Here is an 18,679-nt window from a genome sequence, read left to right on the forward strand (position 1 = left end):
TACTTTAAATTTTATGAAGCTGCTATGTATATCTAGATTAGCAATGTTGCCTCAAGACAGTTGCAAGTTCAACTCCAGGCTTGGATGTTTCTGCGTGGAGTTTGCGTGTTCATGTGTGGGCTTTCAGGCACTCTGGTTTACTCCTACTACAGCCCAAAAACATGTATGTTTGATTACTTTGTGACTTTTGTATGCTTATTATCTGTAAAGGTGACCTAGTTAGAGCCTTTTTTTGTGTGTTGGCTAAGGTTGAAAAAACATGGCAGCCATCCTGGCTTGGGTTGACTTCAAAATTTCTTTAGCTGCAGAGGCTTTGACGTTTGGTGTCTGGCATTAGCTGTCATTTATAGACAAGACTGATCTAAAATAAAATGTACAAAGCTCAACTGTCTACAGAATCGCTTTCTTCTGTTTCAACCTCTCCACCAGTATGAACAAGACCAAGCGGATCTACACAAGGCTGCAAGGCCATCAGCAGGAAACTTGATGAGAACTTGCCAATTTTATTTTATTTTTACAGTTATTGAAAACTTGAAGCAAAACAAAATGACCATCCAACAATTTTCAGTCAGGTCATCTGGACAGTTTCTTTTTTGTTTGCAGAAACGTTTCACCTTCTATCCAGAAGGCTTCATCAGTCAAGGAAACACACAACACAAAACTGATTCTTCCCCCAAACAGCTAAGTGGAACAAACCAGTTATGTTAGTGCTAAGAAAATGACTCAAAATGACCATCATTCACCCTCAGTCCGGCAATGCAAGATCTTACCTCATGAAGTGAGGATGGTGATGAGAAAGGTAAGGGATCCGATCAGAAGGCAGTTGGACCACAGACACCAAGAACACCACTTGGTGACACACATCGCAATGTGATGGACTGGAATCTTGCAACGCACACATGGTCCCATCTTGTTCACATTTGTGTTCACTCATAAACTTAAGACTGGCTTGTTCATGTGTCTTCTTGCTGCAGGAGTTCAACCCCTTACAGCAAAGTTCAAATCACTTCAAAAAAGTGATGAATATCTTAAAAACAATGAAAAAGGCAAAGGAAAATCATCCAATCAATTGCTTTCTCCCCATGTTTGCCAACACAGGTAATACCTGACATTATCCCGTGCATAAATGGTTACAATGGTTGAGTAAAGATTTGTGTCCTAGAAATAGAGAGTTGTCCTCAACACTCAGAGCAGACACATACTGAATTGCCCATACGTGCATAAATGCATGCTTGACCACCTCTTCCCATGCATGATGGTTTTTATTTTTAATTCTTGCCTGAAAGATGGCAGGCTGTGCATTCCTTCAAGAAACACCAGGTCATAGTGCAGCAGTGCAGGCAAAAACATGTTGAAGAGCGAAAGAGACAACATGACCCTGCAGTGCCGTTTCATCCAGAGGCTTGCTGAAACATGTAAGTGACAGCATCTTTTACTGATACTGTAGGTAGAGGAACAAACAGCTGCTGAAGCGTCTACTCAGTTATGTGGATTAGTTCATAACAGCCTCTTCAGGACTTTCTTATTAGGGCAAACTGTTTACGGAGTGCACATAAGGAAACAAAACAGGATTTCCCCACAACAATGAAAACTCATGAATCAGCTAGTCCCTGTAGGATTTCAGAACTCTAGCACTCTGCTGTGGCATATTTAGATAAAATATATATATATATATATTTAAAAAATGTGATTGACAATTCACTATTATCACCAAATGAATGAATATTTTTGGAGTTTGTGGGAATACATGCTGAAATGTATGTGACTTTATGATTAGAGATTATGGTGGGAAGGATCTAAATGTAGATCCAGGCAGCAAACAGACCTAATGAAAATATTGCATTTCCTAAATGTACTGTAGTAAAGTCAAAGACAGAAACTACATGCTAAAATTTAAACAGCAGAGCAGCTATCACGCTGCATGATGAAAACCTTAAATTATAAAAACAAAAAGCCGAACATTTTTAACGTGATGCATGTCACCTGCAGCCTTGTGTTGTGAATGACTCTCAGCTACTACTACATAAATACTTAGCTCAGTATTAGTAAAATCCACCAAGTTAGAGTTATTTTTGTGTTTTCTATTCTCTGTTGGCTCAGGTGGTCAATTTGAATGGGATTAGCTCCAACTGTTAAATGTTTGTAGTTGCACATCAAGTAATTATTTCCTGAACGTTTCATTAAAATCTTTTCAGCGGTGCATGAGATATTTTGCTAACAGACAGACAGAATTGACTCCAAATGGTTAATGGCAAAACGCTCAACAAAGATCTTGCACAATCTCGGAGTGTGTGTTTGGGAACAGTTTACTAGCAAACAAAAACTTCTCAGTATCAGTAAACTTTGCAGAGTTGCTCCATTTTTTTTGTCTTTTCAGGGTTGATCGTGTGTGGAGGCCATCTTGAATATATTACTCCAAAAGCCAATCAGTTGTAGATGCACATCCATTGATTACTTTAATGAAAGTTTGATTAAAAATCGACCAGTCTTTCATGAGATGTTTGATCAAACTAATAAAATACCTCATTCATCTCAGCGCTCGTATCTGATTGGCTACAGGCTGAAGTGCATGTTCTAGTGCGCATGCGCGATTGCAGCCTGGTATTTAAAGTTTGGGGAAGACTTTTAGGTGCGCTTGACGTGTTTTTTTTCTTACGTAAAGATGATAGGAGCGGTGCTGAGCACCGTTTTAACCGGGCTTTTGGCCCTGCTCGTTTACCAGAGGGTCTTTTATCCCTTCTTCTGGGCGGACTTGATTTATTACCTCAAACTCCGGAGGTACAAGCGGACGGTGCAAGCTCGCGTGCAGCGAGGAGTCATCACGTACCTCGACTGTTTTGTGCAGCGGGCACGGAGGAGTCCCACGAAGCCTTTCATCATCTTTGAGGAGCGGACACTGACGTACCGGGACGTGGACGGAAGAAGTAACCGGTTCGCGAGAGCTTTGGGAGCAGGCGGCTCTTTGAAGCAGGGCGGCTCTTTGAAGCAGGGCGGCATTGTTGCTCTTTTGATGAGCAACGAGCCGGACTTTGTGTGCGCGTGGCTGGGGCTGTGTAAACTCGGCTGCGAGGTGGCCTTCATCAACACTAATGTCAAAGCCAAGTCTCTGCTCCACTGCCTCCGGAGCTGTGGAGCCAGGACGCTTGTTGTCGGAGCAGGTAAACTGGAATTAGAGCTGAAGTGTGAAAACTTTAGTTTCCTCAGGAATGGGAGTGGCTCCAGCTGACGGTCCACCTCTCACTGGGCTTTTATTGTCCCAGTCATAGTTACTTAACTTAAATGGGCAAAGAACATGAACTTTAAGTTCAGCACAAAAAGCAGACAACTCTACTGTAAAGTAGTTTTAAATTGGGTTAAAAACACCCTGCAAACTGTTAAACCTAATAAATGGTTATATTTTGTATGATTAAATCGTGCAGTTCTCTAGTAGCTAAATGCAGGTAGAACTGGAGAACCAGGATTTGACATTTCTACGTCAACCAAACATAACTGATCTACATTAGGCTGTTTTTAATCTGTGTAGGCAAACAAATACATCAGAAAGGCCTAGAGTCAATGAATTGGAAATATTAGAGTGAATCTGCTGCTGAGTGTGACAGAAAAGTGAAGCGGTTTGTCAAGAATAAATATTAGGGATCGAGCAGGGGGGTGCACCATAAAAACAGGCCTGGATAATCAGTCGCGTACAGCTTTTACAGAACTACTTCTAGATGGATAAGTTAAATGTTTTACCTAACCCATGCGTTTTCTATGCATAGCATGTGTATCCATACATCTAAATTGTTGGATTGGTTCTTTCATGGACGTTGTTGCTGTTTCTTCAGCTGTTTCTGTAGGTGAACAAATGCATATCATAGATTTTCCTTAAAAATTGTTTTGGGAACACATAACCATTGATTTGCATGGTAAAATTGTGTTACTGTTAAAATTACACTTATTTTTATTGACTGATTGATTGACCTGTCTTCATGACACTGCACTGAGTCCCTTGAATGGTAACCAAGTTCTAAAGATTGTATAAAACCCCAGGGCAGATGTGGATTTAGTCATTTTGCATCCCAAGATGAGCACAATGAAGGGGCCTCTCCTTCTATTTTATGTCTTAACGCTTATTTATCTATAACTATGTGTAGCTTAGATCTTCTCCACACAGGAATGCTTTTTGTAAAGGCTCTAAAAGCTTTTCATTGTTTCTGCCTTGCATCTTAGAAACTGCATTTTGGGATTCTCAAAATGGTATTTTTTGAAAACTTGTTCCAGAGTAACAAAATCTGAAACATCATCCTTGCATTTTTGCGTAAAGTGCCAACACAACCTTTTGGAAATAATGATGTTATAGCCCCACCTCTAATCTGAGGAATTAATTGTCTTAAGTTTGTCTTTAGTCCTTCACTGAATGACGACCCCCACTAATGCTCTGCACAACCTCTACAACCTATAAGCATATGGCTGGATCTCTACAAATTTGGAAATCCATTTTCAGTGTGAAGGCGGTCATCACACTGCTTTGCTCTCAGTACTTGCCAAAAGGGCTTTTCTTTTCTATTTTTCTCATCCTGTGCTCTTCCTGCGATCTTCCCATGGTCAGTCCGCCTACCATTTCATGGCTTTCTCAAATGGAGTCAGTCAGATGTGATACTCTAAAATCAACCCACTGCTTCTGCCATGGGTGTTGTGTCTGCGCAGCTTGTTTCTATAACTTTGTCACAATCCCAACTGCAGGTCAAGATATGCACATGGGCATATGTCTGACTGTACTTTAAAAAAATAAATAAAACTCTGCACGTGTAAAATGTAACCTTGAACCGGAGCAAAATGATATGTTTTTTGAATATCCTCCTTTAGTAAGTGCACATTAAATTACTGCTTTTCAACTTGTTTTACAGGATTCGTCATCAAAATGAGTGTTTCTCTGTATGTTTGCAGATTTGGTGCATTTAGTGAAGGAGGTGCTGCCTGATCTGAAACAGGACAACACAGATGTGTGGGTGGTGGATTACACATCTGCGGAGTTCAACACTTTGTTAGATAAAGTGGAAAATGTTTCTGGAGAAACTCTAGAGGACATCCCAAAAGTTAACATCATGTCCAACTTCCTGTTGATTTTTACCTCTGGCACCACAGGTACTGTGGATACTTTCTACCATGACTACATAATGTTGATGGAAAACCTTCCAGTCAGGGGGGAAATACTTCAGACTGTTTCAGTTATGGTTTTATACATCAGGAGGACATAATAAAATACGGTCTTTACCAGGTTCTTAAATTATTCAAATATAACTTCAAAATAAACAAAATCACTAAATGGATTACTGTATATTGTGTCTGTATTTACTAAACGAGCAAAAAATAGAAAAGTTGTATTTTTAAAAAGTCAACTTGTTTAAAATTTTAGGGGAAATGTATCAGCTAGGTGCTGCTGATCAGAAGAATTGATTAACTGATCATCTGTCCGCTCCTCTATAAAAGGAGAAGTTTAGTTTGCTGCTCTGGAATGTTCAGTCATGTGTGAACACAAAGCCAAGGAGGAAATGCATCAGCAATAAGCAGCTGTTGCTGCCCATCAATTTGGAAAGAATTATAAGGCCACCCTTAAATGATCTGAAGTCTATCAAAGAGCCAACTCAATCCAAGATCAGACTGTAATACACAGAGAAATATTTAAAAAAAGCTCTTTTTCAGACTCGTTAAATGAGACCAAAGTAGATGTGTTTACCCATAATGCACAGCACCATGTTTGGAGAAAATCAAATGCAGCAAATTGGCTCAAACGCCTCATATCAGCTGTAAGCAAGGTGGTGGAAGGCTGATGGTTTGGGCTCCTTACTGAGCCGACCATGGGCTCCTCTGTAGACCAAAGGATTCTTGAGTCCAATGTGAGATTATGTGTGTGACAGCTGAAGCTTGGGCCGAACTGGGTTGTAAAGCAGAACAGAGCCCAAACTCAGCAGCAAGTCTACAACGGAACGGTTGAAAAAGATAAGAGTTGAGGTGTCGCAATAGTCCAGTCAAAGTCCAGAGCTCTACCAGATGAGAAACTAATGCCTGTAAACCACAATGAACCAACGTAGTAAAGAAGAGTGGGCCAAAATTCCTCCACAACCTTTGAAGAAACTGGTAAAGTCATACAGAAAACAAGCGAAAGGTTTTCAAGGAGGTTCTTACAAGCTGTTGAATCATAGAATGGACTTGGGTTTTCACACACAGCTTTTCTTCTTTGACATGGTTTATTGTGAGATTAGGTTTGAATAATTTTAGAACCTGGAAAAGTCCAAATCATTTTCATATGTCCTGATCGGTAAAACCCTAGAACATACCAGAACATAAACGACCCACATGTGAATCACTTTTATAGTTTCATATTAACATAGAAATCTCTGGGAAATTACAGTAAGGTATGTCAGAACAATAATAGCAAGTATTCATACATTTTATACAGCACTTGAGTCTAATATTATAATAATAATAATTAATAATATAATAAAGAAATCCACTAGACATACAGTATGGAAGTATTGCTCTAACACTCTTTCTTCATTAGGTCTCCCAAAGGCAGCCCGTGTTGGTCACCTGAAAGCCATCGGCAGCATGGCCTTCTTTGACATGTGTGGCGCAACGTCTGATGACATCATTTACATTACTCTCCCTCTTTACCACATGTCTGCCTCTCTCTTAGGGATTGGAGGATGCATACACCTTGGTAAGATGTTTAACCTCAGCTTTTGCAGCCAAAAAGATTGCCATAGTTGTTATGCTTAGACCGGACAAAGTATTTGGGCTTTAGATAGAGAAGATTTTCTTGTTTGTGATTCTTCCTTTAAAAACTGAGTAAAATAAAGGACTGGATGTCCTCGCATTTTCTCCTGTTGAACTCTGATAAAACAGAGCCATTGTATTTGACTCTAAAACACTCAGGGAGACGATACTCGAGGCGTTCCCAATCCCTCTGTGTTCTCAATCCCTCCTTTTGAATTCTGGGTCATCCTCAGGACCTCCTATTAGTAGGACGTGCCCCTAAAGCTCTAAAGGAAGGCATCCATGAATGTTTTGTTGTTTAGTTGTTATATGCAGGTTAACACAAGGCCAACAGTGCAATGAACTGTTCAGGATGAGAAGAACCCATTTGACTTGCTAAACAACAAAGAACAAACAAATGAAATACTAAAGCATGCAATAAGGATACAAAATAAAGTACCAAAACACTGAAAAAGAAATATAATATTTACAAGGTCCAAGGAAAAATGGAAAACATGGTAGAATATAATGGTTCGAGTAGGATGACTTTGTATTAATAAGTATTTAACAGGTAGTAATATTGGTTTAAATTCACATGATGTATACTGCACATAACTAATAAAAACTACACAGGTTGTGTGACGGATTATTGCACAGGTGGTGAGTAAAATTGAGATGAATTATGATGGTAAGGTAGTGGCATGCATGATACAGCCACATAATGCAGCAACAATAAACATATTAGTTGTCACAGATGTGGCTTGGTGCAAAGTTATTAAGAGTTCAGTAATCTGACAGCTTGTGGGTAATAACCGTCTTGGAGTTGTAGTGAGTCACGTGAGGTACGTGTCACTTGTTGTATGACAAATATATGGATATATATTTATGCATACTTTTCACGAGTTCTTCATTTTTCTGACTGTAAATGCCGTGCATTGAATTTAACACAAAATGTAACGAGAGACGTTATTTATCTTTGACCCATCAAATGAATGGAATCATTTATTTTCAGAATCAAAGTTTAACATCAAACATTTACATTAATTTGGCAAAATATGAAAATAATAACAGACAGTTTCACAAATAATGAACTTCAAATCACTCGGCGGTGATTTGAGGACTTTGCTTCAGATATTTCTAAAATATCTGTACTGATTTTGTGAGAGAGAAGAGTTTAAGATGAAATTGAGATTTATCTTACAGAGGAAATATGTGAGGGAATTTAATCTGTTTGACCAGAAGTTGCACGCTCCGTCCGATCTCAGCTTCTCACGGTACACTTGGTCAAAATAGAACCATCTACCTGTTGATGATGAATCAGCCTTGGAGTAGTTCCTTTCTGACTCGTTTCAGCGTCTCCGTCGAGAGCTACCAAACCTTCAGAGAGTCGTGCGTGGTTAGCTCAAAACAGAATTATAATCCCCAAAAAACCTCTGGATTCTTCATTGCTCTGAAGCTTTCAGAACCGACTGCACTCTCAATCTTGGAACTCTCACGTTCTCCAGAACTCTCAATCTCCATCTCCAACTAACATGAACTGGGAAGTTGCCACATTTTATTTGGGTCGACTTCCTGTTCAATTTAGAGCTTTCTGATTCGTGGAAGGACCAGAAAGAGGAGTGGTTTTGACGTAAGGTGTTTATCAACGGTCGAGGTCAGAGAATGAAATTTGTTTTCACATACAGAAAAGATTATTGCAGCAACAGCAGACTTCGTGGAGTCAACTCTTGGTAATCTTCTGAAAAAGTTTAAACATGACATTTTTCTCGGTAAACATTTTAGTTGACCGAAAACCAACCTTTCACATACTTACGACTTGACTCATTTCAGACAGAAAATCAAGGAATGCTTATTCAGGTGATTTCTTCTTGGAATGAGGAATAAAAATCATTACTTACTGTTTATGTAAAATAAAGATGAGTAGTTCTTTTCAACCTATAAGCATTGAGTGAACTAACACAATTTGATTATCAAAACATTTGTAAGACAGTAATGATTATAAAGAATTGTCTTTTCTGCTTGATTAATTCAAGAAAGAAAGTCATCAGATGGCCCAGACTTATTCAGATCAATGAAAATAACAGTCTCTGTCCATCTGGTAGATTTGAGGTCATCTGGTTCACTACAGAGTCTTTTCGTGCGCGATGGCAGACTCCTGTATCGTCTGCCTGAGGGTAGTAGATGGAAGCGTCCTTGTGCTGGGTGGGTGTGGTCTTTAATGATGCTGCATGCTTTATGCAGACATCAGCTGTGGTAGATGTCCTGGATGGTGTGGAGACTATCAGTGATGTTCTCTGCTGTTTGCACCACCCTCTGTAGAGCTTTCCGAGAATGAGATCTCGGATACAAGCAACGCAACAATCCAACAAAAATCTTCCCAGAGTTCCTAGCAAAATGAGAATGAAAACCGCCCAATTGGCAGTAAACTGCCCAATCTGGCCACACTGGGAGTGACTTGTGTGAGTGAAAGGGGGTGGGCGTGACGGCGGTAACAAAAAAACGCATGTATTTAGCAATGAGTCACGTTATCACTTGGATTTGAATTGGTACGTTTTGCATCCACTAAAAACAAAGATGTTGACAAATAAACTGGACAATGTTCTGGTAATTTATTGATATTTCCACGGTTGTGGTCTTGACTGGTCTTGAAATAAAATCCCAAGTCCTCAATGTCCGAGACCGAGACAAGACCGAGACCATCAAAAAGTGGTCTTGAGACCGGTCTTGAGTACTACAACACTACTGTAGGCACTCTCGTCATTGTTGGTGATGAGGCCCAAAATGGTGGCGTCATCAGCATACTTGAGGATGACGTTTGGACATTTTGAAGCATCCTATTCTGATGTCCGACCCACCTCAACTGACTCCTTTCTATGTAAAGGAGCAGTGGCTCTACTCCAAGCTCCCCCCGGTATGACGGAGCTCCTCTTTCTATCTTTAAGGCTGAACCTGGTCACTCTACGAAGGAAGCTCATTTTGGCTGCTTGTATCCGGGATCTCATCTTTCCATTAGGATCCAAACCTCCTGAGCCCTGGTGAGGGTTGGAACATGGACGGATCAGTAAATTGAGTCTTGCCTTTCCACTCGTCTTTCTCCACCACGACTGACCGAAGCAACGCACTTTACTGAGAATGAGGCACTAATCCGTCGATGCGTCTCCTGCTCCATCCTACCATCACCTGTGAACAGGACGCCCAGATAATTGAACTCCTCCACCTGAGGCAAACTCTCCATACTAATCCCTCTATGAAAAACCTCAGCGTAATCTTTAACAAAGACCTTTCCCATAATTTTAAATAACCAAGTATCCAAATCAGCACTTTTCCTATTTTCTCAAACTGATGCTAAACAAATTATTCATGCCATTCTAGCTGGGCATAAATAATAATAATAAAAAAAAGCCTCAACCTCTATAGTTTTAGCAGAGTACAATCAAAACCCTCCTCAACACAGATGCAGCTCTGAATTGTTGAGTTGCAGCAGATTTAAAGAAGCCAATCGTCTCCTACTACCCAACTATCACTTTGCTCCAAGCATGCAGGTTTGATCTAAAAACCTTTAAACCTAGAATGAGAAGGAGAGCCTTTAGTTTTCAGGCTCCTCTCCTCTGGAATCTGCTCCCTGCTCGGATAACAAACACCCAAAACCCTCACCTCCTTCAAAACCTAACTCAAAACTTACCATAGTTCTTTGACGGAGAGCTGTTTATGATTTAAAATCTGGTGAGGTGGTAACAGTCTCTTGAGCCCGTCTCATTGGATTTGTAGGAAACTATGCACGCTCTAATGGTTGACCAAAACTGCTATAATTACTTTTTATTTTGTGTACATTTTATACCATTTTATTGATCTTATTCTGCATTGCTTATGTTTTTGCTTTTGTTTTAAGTAATTTCTGATAGAAAAGGGCTATGAATAAATGGATTGCAACTGTCTTGTTTTTCATTTAAATTGTTTATGCCTTTATAATAATACATGATTTCATAAAGCTTTGAAAGAAATAAACGGCAACAAAACAGAGTTGTTGCAGTGTTCCCATACACCAAGCAAGTTCTGTCTGTACTTCTGCATACATGCTATTAACATGTTAAAGTGAGCCAGACTAATTTGTGGAAAATCGGTACACCCAGTACGACCTAGGTCCGACTACGTTGTAGTTGCTGGTATATTTGCCTTTGAGTGTTCTTGCCTTGTTCGGCTCACAGGTGCAACATGTGTGCTGAGAAAGAAGTTCTCCGCCAGTCACTTTTGGAAGGATTGTCTGCGACACAATGTGACGGTGGTGCAGTACGTCGGCGAGCTGTGTCGATACCTGCTTAATCATCCCAAGGTAAGACTGTTGTCATTCAAACCAGGAGCTGAGATAAAACTTAGCAACATGTGCTCTGAATTGTGTCTTCATGTTAAAACATAGAGCGTCACAGAGAAGTTATGGTTACTATGCAAGTTGAGCTGCTTTACAATTGTATTTATTGTGCCCTCATGTTTCCAGGTTCCAGAAGAAAAAGCCCACTGTGTTTGGTTGGCAGCAGGAAGTGGCCTCAGGTCGGATATATGGAAAAAGTTTATGACCCGGTTTAGTATTCGTACAATCAGGGAGGGTTACGGATTGACTGAGACCAGCATCGGCTTCCTCAACTACACCGATGAGGTCGGGCCAATTGGGAGGGCCAGCTACTTCAACAAGGTCGGCAGGAAAACCTTCTGAACTTGAACCTTACTTTAAATATCAGATAAACTTGTGCTCAGGGACAAGGCTGTTATTAGCAGTACAATTTGATAACGATGTATTTCTCTGCATCTTGTGCGTTGAAAGACTGAAACAACACATTTTGCAATAGAGGTGTAAACTACCAGAAATAAAAAATAAAAGGTTTATTACTGCAGCTTGCTGCACTTTTTATGTGCGAGGCAGCCATATTGGATTTTGAGATTTGGTATGGTAAGGACTCTTTCACTCTTTGAGTCAGACTTCAGGGCTTTTTCTAGATTAATTTTCTGATGTGAAACTATAAAATTCAAATTTCCAAATCCAAATTAAAAGCAAAAATAACACCAAACCACTAGGAAGCTTGAGTCACGTGATTGACCTAATTTAATCTGGCTGTAGTCTGTGCAGGTAAACAAATGTTGATTTGGACAAGTATAGAATTGAATAAAATACATTTATGTAGACACATAAGGGTAAATCTGCTACTGGGTGTGAAAAAGAGAAAGATTAAGACAACTCTGACCTTATCTGCACACTTTTCTCAACACATCTGAGCATAAATATGCACCAACACATTAAAGTTTTTTAACCTCATCCAATTTTCAGTCACTTCAACTTTTTCCTGAGTTAAACTGCGTAATAGTTGATGCTCATCACACATTTCTTACAAGATTTTAGTTTAAGGACACTAACAATCAATGTGAGGGGAAAATAGTTCAAATTTAGTTTCTTACCCATAGATCTATTTTCACCAATCTTCACGACATTGCAGTAATTACCAAAGTCCATGCTCAATAATCCAGGTATAAAATCCAACAATGTTCAGTCAGGTCATCTGGATGGTTTCTTTTTTTGTGCCAAGACGTTTCACCTTCCATCCAGAAGGCTTCGTCAGTCTGAAAAACGCCAAACAAAACTGCTTCTCCCCCAACAACTTACTCCAAAGTGGAAAAAAACAGTTATGTTGGTTCTTTTCCCCACTTTGGAGTAAGTTGTTGGCGGGAGGGGGGGATCAGTTTTGCTGCTGGATGGAAGGCAAAACATCGCAGCACAAAAAAAGAAACCATCCAGATGATCCGACTGAACATTGTTGGATTGCAATAATTACTTTTTAACAGCAATTAAATTACTTTGAACATGCATAAACACGTGGGGCTGTATTTATTATAACAACTGATTACTAAGTAAGGTTACTTTAAGTTTGAAAGTTTTGACAATTGTATTTTATTTAGTTTTAATACCATAAACTCTTGCCCGTAACAACACCTCACTCAGCTGAAAAGGCTTTGACACCATTTAATCAGAGCAAAATGATGGATATTCCTTTTCTTGCAGCTTTCTATGCCTTTTGAGCTTTTGAGATATGATCCACAAACCTACGAGCCAGTTCGAACAAACTCTGGAAGATGCATTCAAGCTCAGAAAGGTAAATCGATCGCTGTCCTTTTCAACATGAATCATTAAAATCATTCCAGTCAAAATATATCTGGACACCTGAGTTTTTGCCTAGATTCATTAAAGTTTGTAAAACTTATACATTGAAGATGATGACTCTGTGTCTTTTAAATTTACACTCTTTTTCTGTTTAAAAAAAAAAAAAAAAAAGGAGAGGTGGGGATCTTGGTTACTCCGATGACTGCAATGAACCAGTTCCTGGGCTATGCTGGGAACAAGGAGGGGTCTGAGAAGAAGCTGCTACGAGATGTGTTTAAAGTTGGTGATGTCTACTTCAACACTGGAGATCTGCTGCTCTGTGATCACAGGGACTTCCTGTACTTCCATGACCGGATTGGAGACACGTTCAGGTACTGCTACTGTTTGAGATAAAACTTTGCACAGACAATATCTCTCTGGAAACTGTATTTACTATGGTTTGTAAATGAAACTCATGTTTATTAAGATAAGATAAGATAAGATAAGATAAGATAAGATAAGATAGAACTTTATTGATCCTGCAGGAAATTGTTGTGCCCGAGTTTCAGTACAAAGGAACATACACAAGAAATCACATAAGATATAAAAAAAAACATAACAGAGAATATTAAAAAAATAAAAATACCAGCAATTAAGATTTAAACATGTCAGGTGCAGACATGTGTGAAATGTCTTGTGTTTTAATGTTTTAATGTGAAAAAATCATTAAAGTGTAAACAATCGGTCATGAACTGGACTAACTTTGAATGACATCAGTTTTATCTCTAAGAAATATGGTAGTGCTCCAACTACTTTGTAGTTTGTTTGTTTTTTGTCACCAGTTGTGGAGCAAAGGCGGGATTGGAAATACTCTCCATCCGTCCATCTGAGTTCTGAGCATGATGGCTTGAAAAATAAATGATGTACTGACTCCACTTAGGTGTGAAGCTTCATCTAGATGTAAGAAATGTCTCAATCCAAAATTGAGTTTCCGCATCAAAATTCAAGATGGCCACTGCCATATGTGTAAGCCACCCAAGCGTATAACTTTATTAATCAGATTAATCTATGGTGACCCCAAAGCCACCATTGGCTCCTCCATTGTCCCTAGTGGTGGATAAATTGCTCCCTCCACTTGTCAGAATCTCATTCTGCACTGCATTGGACAAGCAAAAAACAAACAAACCTACCTTTATACTTGTACACAGAAAAACATTAAGGTTTACTTGCATTCTCTGTTCAGTCCCAGTCAAGAAAAACACTCATTTCAAAAGCTACAAACATTCATTATTCAAATCCCTCAACGACGGGGGACATCACTGCACCAACTGAATTAACTTCTAATTTGTCCAACGCAAGTTAAAATGTGTGTGTGTGTGCCAGAGTCACACTGAGGTGGACAGGGCTATGATCATGTGCACTCTTTACACCACCAGCACTGTCAACCTAAAATTAGGAGTTCAGGGTTTCTGTGGTCCCGCATTTAAACTAAACAACCACCTGATGTTTCAGTGTCTTTATTACATAAAGGGACAATGCATATTAATCAACATGAATACATCACATAAATATGCCAATAATTTTCATCTCTAGTCCCCAATGTCACTCAAAAGGAGACCATGCATGCATGAAAAGTAAATTTTCTTGTCTTTTGGGCTGTCTGAGTCTTATTTTGGGAGGTCACATCCTCCCTCGCTGAAGTTCAACCCATGGCGCTGATTGTGTCAAGTAGCCACCCCTGGTGGGTCATTTATACAAAAATGATGACACATTTTAAAGGATGTACAAACTTTTTATGTTCTTGGTATGTACGTATGTTAAAGTGGAAACATTTAATATTTAATAATATCAGTATTATTTATATGATTATGTTGCAAAGAATAGTCAGCTGAATCTGTAGCCCCTTATTATTTTCAGAGGATTTAATCTTTTGTTCAACAGATGGAAAGGAGAGAATGTATCTACCACAGAGGTGTCAGAGGTGTTGGGTCTTCTTGATTTTATCCAGGAGGCCAACATCTACGGAGTCTCTGTACCAGGTCTGTGGAATCTCAGCATTTCACCTGGTTTTCCTACGTTCAAAACAGCTGTATGAATGTTTGATTTTTGTTCACTTGTGAGCAATTTGTAGCATTTTTCAATTGTAAGGAATGAAAGGGCTAAGTTTTTTTGTTTTGTTTTTATTTCATAATTGTGATCATATGTGTACACATCATTCTTTCTTTGGCAGTGGAATGATTGTGTATGACATACAACTTTGATGATTCCTAAACACAAGAACTAGGTGCTCAAGTTTGTATTTATGGTATATTTTCTTCTAGATCACAAGGGTCCGAGTTACATACAGGTTTAAATACAGTATATTCATACGCCCCACACTAACACGGTATTTGGTTAAATGCCCCTTAGCAAGTTTGAAAGATGGACCACAGTCTTTTTGTTTCCATCAACAAGCTTATTGCGTAACTGGCTGTTTAACCACTTTTCTTGGTAACTCATTTAAATTGGTTGGCTTCCTGCCGTGAACCCGACTTTTAAGCATAGTCCACAAATTTTCAATCGAGCTGAGATCCGGGCTTTGAGAAGGTCATTTCAGAAGTTTAATGCTGGTCTGCTTTGTCCAGTCAGAAACTTGTTCTGGTGTGTGTTGGGGATCATTGCTTTGCTGGAAAACCTAAATGTGTTCCAAGTTTTGACCTCCCAGCTGGTAGTTTGAGATCATGTTGAAAATGTTGGACGTAGTCTTCTTTCTCCATGGCTTCACCTATTTTGTGAAAAGCACCAGTACCACATTGTGCTACCACCAGTGTCCTTACACAGTCTTCTTGGGTTTGAAAGCCACGTTTTGACGTCTTCAAACATGCTTCTTGTCATTGTGGTCAAATAACTCATTCTTTGTCTTGTTTGTTCATAAATCTCTAGAAGGCATTTGGCTTGTTCAGCTACGCTTCAAAGTGTTGCTTTAGAGCAGGAGCTGTTTTTATCTTAAGTCTGTACCTTCTTAGTCCAGGTGAGTACAAATCCTGCTTCTCTGTGGACAGGGACACTGGTGCTTCGGCAGAGTCCAGTTCATGAAAGGCTTGAGCCTCTGCGGTTCACAATTTGGTCCTGAACCTCCTAACCAGTTTCCTCTTTTTTCTTAAACCAGAGTTCCTTGTATGTTTCCAATGTTTTGAGTATTTCAATGATTCCTGTCAAACAAAGCCAGCCAGTGCAGTCTATCATGATCAGGCTATCAGGCCTCGAACAAGTCAAGCTAACACTCCAGAACTGTGAGCACTACTTGATGAAAGTTTTAATGATCTGATATATTTGAGTCTATGTTGATTTTTGACTGTTGATTAGAGAAAATCTATAATATCAAATTTGTGTATCCTGTTCTTGATCTTAAGCTGTTCAACCATTTCACCCAGAAAATCATTCAAATTACTTCTGACCACTACCTCGTTTATTCCAAGCCTCTTTTTTTTTTTTTTTTGTAAACTCGAAAAGAAACCACCGATATTTCCTCTGGATATAAAAATGAAGCAGACATCTGATGACTTTTTCCGTTCTGTGCATTCAGGATATGAAGGTCGAGCAGGAATGGCTGCTATTGTGTTAAAACAGGATCTCGAGCTGGATGGGAAGAAACTCTATGAGCGTTTATTGAAAGCTCTGCCTCCGTATGCGTGGCCCCGCTTCCTCAGAATACAAGTAAGTTATACACGTGCTTTCACAAGATTGTTCAGAACGAGGGGACATTTTTCACCTTTCCCCCTCTGCCTCTTTTCAGACAAGTGTGGACGTCACGGACACCTTCAAACAGCAGAAGCTGAAACTGGTCCGAGATGGTTTTAATCCAGATGTGACGCAGGATCCTCTGTATTTCTTAGATGTCTCTCAGAAAGATTACATTCCTCTGACTTCAGCTCTATATCAAGACATTGTGTCTGCAGCAACCAGTTTGTGATGATCTTGGGATGTTGGCGTATGTATAAACGGTGCATACTGCATGTACAGGTCAACGCTTGCATTAGATCCCATTACGGCATTACTGCCACAATTCCAAGGAAATCCTGACTTGATGACGCTAAAACCCTTGAGCTGTTTAAAGCATGACTGGCTTGTTGTTAAACTGTTAGATTATTTCTAACTGATAGTGTTGTGTGTTTAGCAAGAAAAAAATGGCTGTATTTTTAAATTGCCTTTCTCCAGATTATGGGTACTTTTTTTTTTTTTTTTTACCAGAGCTGCAAAGAAAGGCATTTAGAGGTTTATTTCCTGTTCCTACTTTGAAATTGATCAAGGCAGCTATTGTCTTGATAAATGTAGTTTAATCTGTATGTATTTTGTTAGCATTGATTCTTGGTTAGAAGTGTCACATCTTTGCTCAACCGTTAGTGTGATCTAACTCTCACATATGTAGACGGAGCAGCGTGATGAGATGTCTTGGAGTTTTACTTTTCTGATTTTCAGAAGCTTTTGGTGCTACTTCTCTCAAGTGTTTGTACCCAGTTCTTACAAGTTGTTGTCTTTTTTTCCTCTAAATGTCAGCAAAGCTTGGACAGACTGTTTTCGTTTTGTTTTTTCCAAGAAGGAATTGCTAAAGGTCTGAGTGTTGGGCGTGTCGTTAAAGGATTTCAGGTGTTTGTTTCTGTGGAATGATTCTAAGCAGTCTGGCCTGTTTTAAATAGTTCTTTGAACGACCTCAGTTTGGACAAAAAGACTTTAATGCTAACCAGACCCATGAGCTAATGACTAGTCCCTGTGGGGCCAAGACCAAACTGAGTTTGTGATTCTGAAACGGCTTAGAGTTCTAAAATTTCACCACACTTCTCGTGAACATCACTTTATACATCTTTATTCCACTTCTCTTAACACTAGTTATTCCAGCAGGATTATTATGATATTCCTGATGGATTGTCTCAGGCTGCCAGCTGTGGTTACAATCTACTGAATTCAACGTAATTAATGTATGTGTGGGAAGGTGTTTGTTAAAACTGATATCATTTGGCATGAACTGAGGATGATATGTACAGTAACATCTTTTTCCTCTCCACCTTGGTGTGGGGGAGGAGGGATCCAGAGCTTTACACATCTGGAGCAGGCGTTCAATCCCAGATGGTCATGTGCTGAGGTTCCAGTAAAAAGGGAAGTCATTTCAAAAGCTGTCATCTTGTGAAAGTTAAGTTTCTAACAGTGTTAAAAATAATATATTAAAAAAGTCTATTTATATTGTCCAGCAATAGTGTAACAATTTTTTTTTTTAACATATCTAGAAGTTTTCACTCAACGGATGATAGTTAAGACGCACATACTACTTGCAACCTAAATGTGGTATTCTTTTTTTATTTATTTAAAATAAAATTGTGATGCAATAAAAAAGATTTACAACAAAAGTTTAGGGAATATTGACGCATCTCAAAACATTTGCATATACCATTTAACCAAAAGATATTCAAATGCCATCATGCCATGTTGTTATTGTTTCAAAATGTTTATGTTCTGACTTGTTTATGGTATTTTCATGCAAAAATGTTCTCCTTTTTCACTCTTTCAATTTTAAGTAAAATATATATGTATCTGGAGGGCTTTTGCTAATGGTGCTGTTATTTTAACTTTCCATTAAGATATTTTGAATAAAATGTAACAGATTGAGTAAGTAAACGATAAAGGAAACTAAACTATACCTTCAAATCATTAATAAAATGTTTCAACACAACAAACTTGTATTGAGACGTTTGGTCTTTTTTGTTTTAAAGTTTTCTGCAATGAGTCGCATTTTCAGCATGTTGCAGTGCTGCATTTAATGTGTATCGGAAATGTGATAATACAACT

General features: G+C 39.0%; 1 protein-coding gene across 1 annotated transcript; it reads left to right on the top strand.

The window, feature by feature from the left end:
• Positions 1 to 2,656: 2,656 nt before the first annotated feature.
• Positions 2,657 to 16,811, top strand: LOC119424849 (very long-chain acyl-CoA synthetase). Its single transcript, XM_037692355.1, has 10 exons — positions 2,657 to 3,158; positions 4,927 to 5,124; positions 6,542 to 6,700; positions 10,941 to 11,065; positions 11,228 to 11,422; positions 12,782 to 12,872; positions 13,053 to 13,251; positions 14,801 to 14,898; positions 16,425 to 16,555; positions 16,635 to 16,811. The coding sequence occupies exons 1-10, from the start codon at positions 2,663 to 2,665 to the stop codon at positions 16,809 to 16,811; spliced, it is 1,869 nt and encodes a 622-aa protein (XP_037548283.1). The 5' UTR covers positions 2,657 to 2,662.
• Positions 16,812 to 18,679: the final 1,868 nt, after the last annotated feature.

The sequence above is a fragment of the Nematolebias whitei genome, chromosome 18, assembly GCF_014905685.2.
Source record: "Nematolebias whitei isolate Nwh7 chromosome 18, NemWhi1, whole genome shotgun sequence".
In the NCBI taxonomy this organism is placed as follows: Eukaryota; Metazoa; Chordata; class Actinopteri; order Cyprinodontiformes; family Rivulidae; genus Nematolebias; species Nematolebias whitei.